This window comes from Phocoena sinus, chromosome 5, assembly GCF_008692025.1.
Source record: "Phocoena sinus isolate mPhoSin1 chromosome 5, mPhoSin1.pri, whole genome shotgun sequence".
In the NCBI taxonomy this organism is placed as follows: Eukaryota; Metazoa; Chordata; class Mammalia; order Artiodactyla; family Phocoenidae; genus Phocoena; species Phocoena sinus.
Genome location: NC_045767.1, coordinates 134123344 through 134135966, shown reverse-complemented (window position 1 = coordinate 134135966; position 12623 = coordinate 134123344). Strand labels below are relative to the sequence as shown.

General features: G+C 40.4%; 1 protein-coding gene across 1 annotated transcript; it reads right to left on the bottom strand.

The window, feature by feature from the left end:
* Window positions 1–339: 339 nt before the first annotated feature.
* Window positions 340–5991, bottom strand: TKTL2 (transketolase like 2). The gene is given in 11 exon segments (XM_032632020.1): window positions 340–673; window positions 675–820; window positions 822–1371; window positions 1373–1557; window positions 1559–1803; window positions 1806–1956; window positions 1958–2004; window positions 2007–2075; window positions 2078–2184; window positions 2281–2418; window positions 5975–5991. Coding segments are annotated over 11 exon segments (1989 nt in total).
* Window positions 5992–12623: the final 6632 nt, after the last annotated feature.

Genomic DNA, 12623 nt, shown 5'->3' with positions numbered 1-12623 from the left:
CAACCTGGTCGATTATTTGTAGTCTTATCATCAAACTTTGTATGAGGTGGTGGTTTTGTTTTCTGTTCCGTTACTTAAACTATTATAACTTGCTTTAATGATTCAGAAATGAGAGTGACATTTGTATATATAGTCACAGTTTAAGAGAAAGGTAGTTGACCTGAATTTCTGAATTAGGAATGAGGAAAGGTGTTAAATGGCTTTGTTTAAAAAACAAAAAAAGGCCCAACACTATAGATATAAATGATAGCTCTGTCACTACAAGCATGAATGTAATATAAAGAGACCAGTGTTTTAAAACCAATGTGAACAGACTGACTTTTTAAGAAATCAGCTATTTTAGTTCATTAAAGTGGATTTCACAGCTGCTATGATGTGTCTAGCACTGATTCCAAACATATCCAGCAATTCACTAGGTTTCCCGCTTTTTTTAGGCACTCCTGACACTGCCAGCTGATGAACGTGGATGCCAGGCTCCCCAGAGACGGCTGCACATATGGCTTCTCCAATGCCACCTTCTCAGCAGTGATCCTCCACCGTGATAACCTGGCCACCTGTAGCTTTTGCACTGGATATGATGGTGGCAGCATCCAGGGGTTTAATGGTAATCGGGTCAATGACACAGATAGAAATACCCTGTTGAGAAAGAGCATCGGCAGCCGCTAAGGCTTCAGACAGTAACTCCAGCTCCGATAACTGTGACTTTGTCATTAACAATGTGGCGGATGACCGTGGCCCGTCCCATCTCAAAATTTTCTTGTGGGGTATAGATAACTGCAGTTTCTGGCCAGCTGGTCCGAACGAAGCACAACCCCTTTGGGGTTGGCAGCCAGATAAACAGCACGCTCTGTTGAGACGGCGTCACTTGGATAGAACACAGTGCAATTGGGGATGCTTCGGAACATGTCTAGATCTTCCAGGGCCATCTGGGAGGGGCCATCTTCACCAACGGACACCCCGCAGTGGGAACCACTAAGACTGACACTGGTTTGAGATATGGCTCCCTTCCGGATCTGATCTAATGCTCTGGTCAAAAAGGCAGCTGAAGTCCTAACAAAAGCAACGGTTCGACCACGTGTGGCACAGGCCAGTTCTGTCCCGCAGTAAAACACTCAATAACGCTCAGAGTGATCTTTCTTGAATATCTCAGAAAAGATGGAGTTCTTTGGGTCGCCATACAGGACAATGGCTTTTTCATTTGCATGGCCCAGTTCAGCTAGAGCCAAACTATATGCTTTCTGAGTAGCTATTTTGTCGCCTGCTTTATAATCAGGCAGGCAGGTCATTTTTATATCTGTGACGCTGACTGGAGGTGAGCCTTCAACAGGGGGTTTGGGTATGAGATTCCTGTTGGTCCGCATCTGACTCTGTTAGTCTGATGACTTCATTTGCTCTTTCTTTCGGCACCGGCTTTCCATGCCAGTTCTCCGCATCCTCAACATCTGGAATACGCCGGTCCCTGAAGGTCTTCGCAACTATGGCAGCGGGCTCGCTCTTCACTCGAGTCGCTTGGCAAAACGCGTGGCACAAGGCCTCCACGTCCTGGCCATCCACTCCCTACCCGAGTGTTCCACCCACAGGCTTCGCGGCGACGCCGACAGATGTCTGCGCGGTGCTTTGCGGGCGCCACGCCACTCTGTCCCAAGTGGTTCACGTGGAAGACCGCCACGAGGTTATCCAAACTGTAGTGGGAAGCAGAGCCCTCCGAGGCCTCGCCGTCGCCCAGGAGGCAGAACACCCGGTAGCTGGCTCTGGTCCAGTACTCGCCAGCATAAGCCGTTCCACACGCGGCGCCCAACCCAGCCCCAGCGATCCTGTCGCCACATCGACAGACGACAGTCTGGGGGTGGGATGTCTCTCCGGGGCACAGTGAATCGTCCTCAGGTTCATCAGGTTGGGTTCACTGGTGCCGCCCGCCTCCGCCCAGGCGGCACAGAGCAGTGGAGCCGCATGGCCCTATGGAGAGGACGAACCTGTCGCTGTCCGGCGGCTCCGGCTCTGTCTGTAGCTCATCGCGTGGAAGAAGAGCACCGACACGACCTCGGCCGCGCTGCACCACGACGTGGGGTGGCCCTGATGGTATGGATGCGCAGGCGGTTGGCCAAGTCTTGCAGGACCAGCACGGTGGTCGCGTCCTCGGGGGGTGGGGGGCGGTGTCTGCCACGTTGGCGTCCTCCCCGGTTCCTGAGGAGCGAAAGGGGCGGTGCTACGGCGGTTCCGTCACGTAACAGCGCGCCCTGGCCCCGCCTCCGGGGGAAAGGAGCGGGGCAGTGCCGTCACGTGACCGCTGCCGCGGCTTCGTCAGGTGACGTCGCGCGCCGGGCCCGCCTCCCTGAGGAAACTGCTCGCCAAGCCGCCTTGGGTTCTCGCCCTGCTACGCCTTCTTCTTCCGGTGAGTGGGTTTTTACTACTTTGTCACTGCCATGTTCAACATTATGAAAAGTAATTAAATGTCTTTATACCCTAACTCGTGGTATAAATTCAGAGGGGGGCATTCTTCTGTCTCTGTGTTATGGGAAGCTGTTTGTTGAAGTCGTGCTTCCTTTCATTCCTCGAAGCCACGTCCGAGACATTTTCACGGTTCTGTAGCCGAGCATTAATGGGAATTATCCAAAGTCACTTTCAATCTAACCGATATGGCAGCTCTGTGTCAACGAGACTTTTCAGAGCAGCTGAAAATCCTGTCTGTGACTTGCAGATAGAAGTACCAAAAGGTGCAGGAAAGGTCAAATCTAGACCCGCTGAATGGTGGCATATCTAGAACTGCAATTTCCCAAGTATACCCTAAAATACTGTTAGTAATAATAACTTTTAAATAAAATGAATTTATTTGCTTCAGTTATAAAACTAAACTTGTGCCATGGAACACTTCTAGTGGGCAAGGGTTATAGCTTATTGTCTAAAAAAACAAAAGCACAATGACAGTACTATATCCTCTCCCACTCTGCGGTGTTGAGCAGCTTGATTCTTGAGTAATTATAAGTTAATAATGATTATTAACGTCACATTAAAATCATCACACTGGACACAAAAAACAAGCAAAACGCCTGGACTCCACCTTAGGCAAGCCGAATTTTAATCTATGGAACTAGAAGTCTCGGACGCTATAGTTTTAATGCACCTTTCGATTCTCTGGGAGGAAAATTAAATGGTGTTGCCAAGAGAACTCTCCAAAATGGAGCTGGGAGGCCACTGAAGAAGTGATTCCGAACTTTTGGCCGCTGGTTGTCTTAACACAGGCATCCAGAACACCTGCCCAGTGTTCCAGAAACTTAAGATGCTTGTTGGACCTTTACCCTAAGTAACTCTCATAGCCTATCACTTAAGGACAAATATCTCCTTCCTGCATGAGGGTCAGTCATAATTCTTGCCAGACAACTTTAACAACCTTGTGGCTTTTGTCTTTATAAGCCCCTGACTCTTTCTCTTCCCTGCACACTCTTTCAGTTTTACCCCAATCTGTGTCTCCAGAATTGCAATTCCTAAGACCTCAATAAAGCTCTTTGTTCTTGGCAGCCGTGATACTGATTATTGTTTGACAGTTCTGATGTTTAGTCAAAGTTAAGAATCAGTAATCTGCAGATAGGCTTACACCAGTGGTTCTCAATGTTGGTAGTATTTTAGAATCATCTGAGGAGTTAAAAAAACAAATCTCATGTCCAGGCTGCACTCCAAAGCAATTAAATCAGAATTTCTGGGTAAAGGATCTAGGCATCGGTAATTTTTAAAGCTCCCCAGATAATCTCAGTGTTCAGCTGGGTTGTAAACAACTAACTCAGGGGTCTTGCTACTCTTTATATATCTCTTATATCTCAGAAAAAAATTTAAATATTATTTGCCACTTAAATTCTGCCACTTTAATTAATTAATTTTATTTTTAAGAATACATATTAGAATAAACCATAATGGTATGACACTGACAAGATTTTAAGACTTGCTGAAGGAATGTTGGAGTCGGAAAAATCCTTAGAAGGTCATCTTGTATTACTCTGCATGCCCTTTACAAATTAGTGCTTGCTTACTAGATTAAAAAAGGAAGAGAAAATAAAAACATACCAAACTAGGACTGGGAGTACAGATGGAAATTAAAGAAAAAAATATTCGTAGTATCATAATAGCAAACTATTAGGGGCTGACAGGAAGGCAGTGAATATAAACATAGGCAACTCACTATTATTTTGGCTAAGGAGAGCTCTAATAAACCCAAACAATTGGTAAACATGATAGTATAAAAATGGTCTATGAGGCAGTGTTTACCTGAAGAAAACGGGAGAGATAAGAGGTACTTAACATTTCTTTTAAAGTTCCCAAATTCTTCCATTCGTTTAAAGTATTGCACAACTATTTCCAAAAGTAGTAAACGGAAAGTTCTTAACATTAGTAAAGATCAGTTTTTTTAAGAAAAGAATGTAGTCTTGAAGATTTAATACCCTAGACAGTGAGTGTGAATTTCCCTCTGTTGTTCTGTGAGACTGTGTGGATTTCTTTTTTAACTACATAAAAAAAGAATGTTTTGTAAATTATCTATAAAATATTTAAAAGTGTTCTGAGATTTTTTAAACGAAGGAATGGAAATTTATATATAAATTATTAATATTCCTTGTAGGCATTTTAGTCTTTTAAAATATATTTTCAAATATGCAGTTGAAAGTAACCATATAAGTATAAAGTATGCATAATTTGATAATGCAGATCACCCAGTGTGGCCATGAACACAGCTTAGTCGAGTAAATCAGAGACATGACACCACATTCTATTTTCTCCATTTAGAAGAGACAATTACTGACAAAAGGCCAGCCCCCAAGTTTTAAGCCAACATGGCAAAATTTTAATTGTCTTGGAGAAAAGTCCATTACTCATTTTAGAAGTCATTTTGGAAGATAGTCAGAAGTTTTCTGCAAATAGGAAGAAATTATGCATTTGTTAATTTTGGTTTATACACCTAAAGTAGGGATTGGCAAACTCACGTACCTACTGGAGTAGGAGTTAAATGCGTAAATGAATGTAGGATATAATGTAAGAGGATTGGAGGGGCCTGTGACAAACTGGAGGATACAAGCCCACCTAAAGGCATTCAGCATTGAAAAATTTGTGAACATTTTGTTGGTGGAAGAAGCCATATCTTCAGGCTGCCAGTTTTTACCCCTGATTTAAGGCATGTTGTAAATAAATAAATAAATAAATATTTTGTTTTACCTTTGTTTAAATTTTTCACTATAATTTTTTCTCATAGTATGAAAAAGAATTTATTGTGTGTGTACTTCAAATGAAAATAAAACCGAACCAGAGCACTAATACAGATAGCTATGGAGGAAAAAATATAAATAGCAAGAATTGGTAAGTGCAGTTTCTGAGGAAACAAAACACACCTACTGATTACTCAGGAGGTCTACACCAATTTGTGAAAATGTACATTTCCACTGTTTGGGAGTGAGTTATATTTAGATCGGGAACACTGACATTTCGCTGATATCTTATCTGAGCTGTTGAGTTTTGTTAAAATGGAATTTTATCAATGAAAGACACAAATGATGAACTCATCCTTTTTGTTCCTTTATTTGAATTTGGTTAGTTTAGTGGGCTGAGTATGGAGTGAGCGAGGGTAAGATTCCTGTGTAGGGCAGTAAGTTTCTTGGGGGAAGAAAGGTGCTCTACTTTCTTGAATTATTACTTTGAAATTTATGGCAGATGCTATCACTGATAGTTCTACTTTTTCCATAGTTTATAGAGTCCTTATTTTTTTTGGTAGGAGAGAGAGGTAGACAGTAATGTATTAAAGAAGGTAGACCTACTTCTTAAAGTGCTTCTCAGATGAAGAAGTCTTGGGAATGTAATGTACAGCATAGTGACTACAGTTCAAAATACTATATTATATATTTGAAAGTTGCTAGGAGGGTAGATTTTAAATGTTCTCACCACAGACACAAACACACACACACAAATGATAACTGAGGAGATGGCTGTGTTAACTAACCTTATTGTGGTAATCATCTTGCAATATAAATGTGTATCAAATCATCACATTTTATGCTTTAAACTTACACAATATTATAGGTCAATTATACCTCAATAAAGCTGAGAAAAAAAATAAAGTGCTTCTCTGCTAAGTCCGTTATTTCTAAATCTGCTCCTATTGCCTGTTTTCTCTTCGGACAGTGAGTTACCCTGTTCTGCTTTTTGAAATAGCTAGTAATTTAAAAATTAAATGATGGACATTGTTTGGGGGTGCTATATTTTATTTCATTAAATTCTTTTAAAGGGTGTTGGATTTCATTCTAGCAGACAGCTTGGTGCTTTACATTTTTTGAAGTTTGTTAAGACCGATATAAAGTATGCTTCACTCTGGTGTTACTGCAAAAGCATAACGTCCCCTGGGGTCTCCAATGAAGGTCCCAGGTGTTCAGCAAGGACCCTCTTCTCTTGGCCGGTCAAGTTTCAGTTGTGTCAGTCAGCGCTTTGTGAGCTCTGGGAACTGTTTCATTTACTGCCCTGAAGTTACGCTTTGCCTGGCCTAGTAGAGACCTCCAGAATTCTGCTGTGCTCTGTGTGAGACAGCCTTCCCTGCAGCGCTGTCTGCAAAGTGCCTCCAGGAAGATGATGTGGCTTACCTTGTTTGTTTTTATTCTCTAGGGATCATGGTTCTGCCCTGCCTGTTTTCCAACATATGAACACTATTGCTTTCTATAGTGTCTCTAGTTTTGTTGTTGTTTATGGCTAAAGGGTAAGTCTCATTCTAGTTATCCTATCGTAGGATATGAACCATATCCTATCCTATTGTAGGATATGAACCATAATACCTTCCATGGGGCATATACTCTCCAGGTAACCTAGGTTTTGTAGAATGGATATGATTTTGGTTAGTGTAACCTTGATAGGAAGTCAAGAGCAAGGTTACAAAAGTAGAAAAAGAGAATTTCTAATCTGACAGGAAGGGAAGATTCATGCTGAGAACAGTGAGGGGGAAGCAGGAAGCCAGATTTTGAAAAGGCCTTGAAATAGAGCCAAGTGGGTTGTTTTTGAGTGTTGTTTTGTTCTCTTGCTTTTGGGTTGAGGGTGAAGTACAGTGGAACGCGTTTTATCATCTGAACATCTTGATCACGGCAGTGTTTGGGAAAATTGTTCTGATAGTGTTAGGAGAGAGAAAATGAACGTGGGGAAGGCGAGGCTTTGCAATGGTGCCAAAGTCAGACTAGGGAGTTCTTCGTCTTGTTACCTCTGAAAATCTGTCCTAGTATGAATCTAGGCACCCCAGTCCTCCGGAGAATCCTGGGCAAGGCAAATGAAACTCTGACTACAGAAACGTTGATAGAAAATGCCCCTGCACACATAGCTGTAGTTAGGAACTTTTCTGTTTGCTACAGTATGGTACAAAAGTGTAGCAGAAAATTATAAGACAATTCGTGACTCAGAAACACAAATTATAATAGGGAAAATTACATTTCCAGTGTCATGGTTTCCTTTGGGACTTATTTATTTCTCTTCCATTTATTATGTTCTTTCTTTCAGATCAATTTCCAAATGTTCTAAGTTCCTGTAAGTTTAACTTGGTGTGTAATAAACAGAAGTTCATTTGTTAACTCCAAAATATATATATATATATAGTTCTGAACATTAAATTTAATGAAAGTAAGTAGAATTATCCGACAAAATTGAGAACAAGAAGTGGAGAAAGCAGTAGGTCTGCGGTAACAAAGGATCACACACTGGGGTTTGGGGGTGGGAGCTAAAACAACAGTGATGATTTCACAGCCATGGAGGCTGGAGGTCCAAAATCGAGGTGTCAGCAAGGTTGTCCTTCTGAGGACCATGAGGAAAGGATCCACTCCTGGCCTCTCTCCTTGGCTCGCAGATGGCTGTCTTCTCCCTGTGGCTCCCTCCCCTCTATGCATGTCTCTATCCAAATCTCCCCTTTTTATAAGGACATCAGTTATTTTGGATTAGGGCCCACCTTAACAAACTCCTTTTAATTTGACTACTTCAGGAAAGACTATCTCCAAACAAGGTCACGCTCTGAGGTAGGGCTTAGGACTCCAAGGCATCTTTTGGGGGTGGGAGGGGAGCAGTTCAAATGGTAACACTTTTCTTGTGGTTGTATAACTCCAGTATTCACACGGCCTTCTCCTTCATGTGTGTCTATGTCCAAATTTCTTCTTTTTATCAGGACACTAGTCGTACTGAATTAGGAGCCCACCCTTCTCCAGTAATGACCTCATCTTAACTAATTACATCTGCAATGACCCTGTTTCTAAATAAGGTCACGTTCTGAGGTGCTACAGGCTAGGACTTGTGCACTTGAACCCTAAGCTCGATCACCAGCCCTTATGTTTCTGTTTGGATTAACACATCTCTGATGACACCACAGTCTTTGACCACGTTAATCATCAAATTCAGCTTTTCTCAATCTTCCTTTTTTTAATTGGAAAAGTTTTAAAAATATTGCTTTAAAAAATTCAAACACTAGAGAAGAAGAGTGAAGAGTTATTTTCCGAGCTCCCCCCACCTCAAGCCTCATCTCGTAAACTATTAACAGTTGATTGTTATCCTTGCTGATATTTTCTATACTGTCTTCCTTCCACAGTTTGTTCTAAGTGGGATTTCTTATGCACACTGTCTTATAGCTCACTTTTTCAACTTAACAAGTCTATAAAATTGCCCACATCAGTAAAACTGATTTAAATCATTTTTTAAAGCAGCAGCAAATAATCTTGACTTGTTAACTAGAGTAGCGAGATCTCGAGGATGTGACCACGAGATGGCACTAGCGCACAACCACCTTTATTGGGAGTCACTCCGACAGATTTGCATGGGGGCGGGGAAAGCCTCTCAGCACTGACCCCTCCCAAAGGCAGGGTGGAGCCACTCTCCTGCAGGGTAGTGGTGTGGGCATCAGAGAGGGGAGACCCTAGGCCCAGGTAACTCCGACGAGCCGCAGTGGGTCTTTCACAGCCCCAGGGTTGATCTCGCCTACGGGTAGCTTATGTTGGGTGATGTTTCACAGGGTGTGCAAAGCAGGGAGACTCTAAATGGCAAAACATCTGCTCTTTGGAGCTATATTTCAAATAATCGGATGTGTAAAAGTTTGATTTTGGCACCAATCAGGCTTTTGAGTTACTGGGTCCCAGCCTGCTGTGAGGAAGAAAACACGATACAACTTTATAGGGCACCACCTTTAACTCTTTTGTATGACTAGCTCCCTACTGAAAGACATTTTACAGTTTCTCCGCCACAAAAAAATTGTCACAGATCGTTCAAAAGAAAACTTACCAACCAATTTACATCATATATGACAAAAGGCTAATTTTATTAATGTAATCAGGATGCCTAACAATAAGTAGGATAAAATGGTAAAGAAGCACAGGCTCCTTGAAAACAACCCTGAAAAATGACAGCAGCAGGAAGGAATTGGCTGTTAGAAGTGAGATTACAACTGTGAACCCCCTAGGAAGATGGGAACTGGTGAGTCATGGTGGGAGGCAGTGGCCTGGGAGGAGGATGTCTGTCCGAGGATCTGGAGAGGTTGTTAACTTGAGCTCTTGTCTCTCTTCCTCACCTTAGGGATGGGGAGTATGGTGTCCCAGTGGTGTGAGGCACTAGCAGAGGACATGGGGCCCAGCTAAATAAGGAGAGACGAAAACAGGCACAGGACGACAGCTGCCCTCGGGCCCTCAGCCTCCTGCTCTCCTGTTAGCAGAAATCCTCTGGTCCCTGGAGTCTCTCCTCTGTGATTTCACCCTCCGTGTTCTCAAACTTTCCAAGACTGACACAGTTGAGGGTGTGACTTTCGGCATGTCCCCAGTACACATTACAGGACAAGAGAGCTGACTCCGTCAGTGAAATGTGATGTTACAGGTTCAAGGAAAATACACAACTGAGGAGTACGACTCCTCGAACGGAAAGTTAAAAAATAATGAAATTGAACAACACATGCCACCTTAACCAGAGTTATTGGAACAGATGAACCAATAGTTTCAAATGAGTACAATACATGTTCAAGAGTTGAAGAAGAATATGGTAATAAAGCAAAGTGATAAACTCTTTTAGAAACAAGTGATATATGATATATATCTGTTAAAAGTAAGGTAGTTAAATGAAGACACAAGGAATATCTAGCAGGATGATTACATGAAAGAATAAAAGGATAAACTGGGAGATGAAATTAGGAGTAATCCAAGGGGCAGCAGAAATAAACAGACAGAAAATACAGGAGAAAGCCTAAAAGATTGGGAGAACAGAATTATCGATATCCAGATAATACAAATCCCCAAAAGGAATTGAGAGGCCATGAGTATCAGGACACGTAAGGAAATACCAATACCTAGACACGCGATAGTAAAACTGCAGAAGAGCAAAGGCAAGAGAAATTTTATGAAAAGATTCTACACAAAAAGTAAACCACCCACAAAGGAACAACAATTAGCCCAAAGTGAGACTTCTCAACAGTAAAACTGGATGCAAAAGACAATGGAGTAATAACATTTGTGCTAAAATTTTTTTAACACTTCTTCCTGTGAAGTATAGCCTACAAACACAGAAGTACATAAACCATAAGTGTGACACATGAAGAAAAATTATAAAGTAAACAGCAAGGTAACCACCACTCAGGTTAAGAATATCGCTGGCCACTTAAGAAAGTATATCTAGAAAATGTAGCTCATTTTGCCTGTTTTTGAACATTATAAATGAACTTTACAAATGAGCTTATACTGTATGCATCCTTTGGTCTATTACTTCTTTTATATTACGATTAAAAATTAATGTTTACCATCACTGTAGTTTGTTAATTTCATTGCTGTATAGAATTTATCACACTTATTTTTCTATTTTTGTTGATGAACAATTAGGTTTTCTCTAGTTTGGGCTATTACAAACAGTACTGTTAGGAATGTTTTCGTGTATGTATCCTGAGAGACATGGGCTGGAGTTCCTAGGGTATGTGTCCGGGAATGCCACTGCTGGATTAGAGGATGTACACATTTCAACTTTTCAGATAATGCCAGAATGGTTTCCCAAAGTGGATAAACAAACAGAAGCTTGCTCTTTGAGGTTAGGAATAAGACAATGATATCTACTATCACTAGTACCAATCCACATTTTTATCATATTAAAGAGTAGTGTTCTATTCCTATTTACATGTATTTATAAAATCTAAAAAATCTGTGTTTGTAATTTTAACGTGGGAAGATATCTGAGTAGCATTTTTAGAGATGATGGAAATATTCAAGTTTTCTATTCCTCTGTCAGTTGTATAGGTTATATTTTTTTAAGAATTTGGCTATTTTATTTAAATTTATTTGGTCATAATATCCTCTTAACGCTTGCATCATCTGAAGTGATATCACCTGTTTCAATTCCAGTATTGGTTAATTGGGTCTACTCTAAAGTTTTTGAGTGGTCCTGCAGGAATGTATCAATTTTATCATTCTTTAAAAGGAACCAAATTTTTACTTTCCTGTTCTCAATTATGTATTTTTTCAATCTCAATAATTTCTGGTCTTCACTCTCTTCCACCTTCTGTTCTGAATTTCCCTTATTGTTCCTTTCCTGGCCTCTCGGTGCGGATTAGCTCATTAATATTCAGCTGTTCCTCTTTCCTAACATTTATGTTGAGGCGCTACATACACTAAAGGACCCAATTGCTGCTTCGGATATATCTCACAAATCTGGATATGTAGTATTTTTGTTATCATTTCAGCCCCAAATATTTTCCAATTCCCGTATGATTTCTTCTTTAACTCACGACTTATTTGAAAGCGTAATTCTTAATTTCTAATTATATGGGAAGTCCAGCTATCTTCTTGTTGATTTCTAGTCTAACTGCACAGTGGTTAGAGAACACATTCTGTAGGATTTCAGTCCTTTCACATTTGTCTGGATTTGCTTTCTGGCCCAAAATATGATCATTTTTGATAACTATTCCATATATGTTGGAAAACACATGTATTCTTTCTTGCAAGCACTGGAAGCAGCGTTCTGTGAGACCCATTAGGTCAAATTGTGTTGGTGGTCTAGTCTTCCAAATCATTGTAAATATTTTATCAGCTTGTTCTATTAATTACTGAAAAAGGTAATTTTCCTCCAAAGCTGTTTGTTTTCTACCATTATTTGAAATTTTATCAGTTTTTCCACTATATACTTGGGGCTATATTACTAGGTGAATATAAGTATATAAATTTAAAATGGAACCTTTTTATCTTGATGAAGTGACCTCTTCTAACTACCATGATACTTTTTGACTTACAGTCTATCTTCTATAACATTAATATGTCTGTACTTTTGGTATTTGTTTAGTATACCTTTTTCCATCTTTGACTTTTAATTTTCCTGTTTCCTTATGTTTCAGATGTGTCTCAATAAACAGAACACAGTTGTATGTTTTAAATCCAATGTAAAATATTCATTTTTTAAATTGCAGGCAGTTAGTCCATAATTATTGTTATATGGATTTAAATCTACCACCATATTTTTAAAATTTTCCCTACAGTCCTATGTTTCTTTTTTTTTATTTCATTGCTTTGAGTTATCTGAATATTTTATCATTTCATTTTCTCTACTTGTTTGTATCCTATTCAAAGTCATATACCCTGTTTTCTGTTCTTTTAGTGGTTACCCTAGAAAGTATTCCT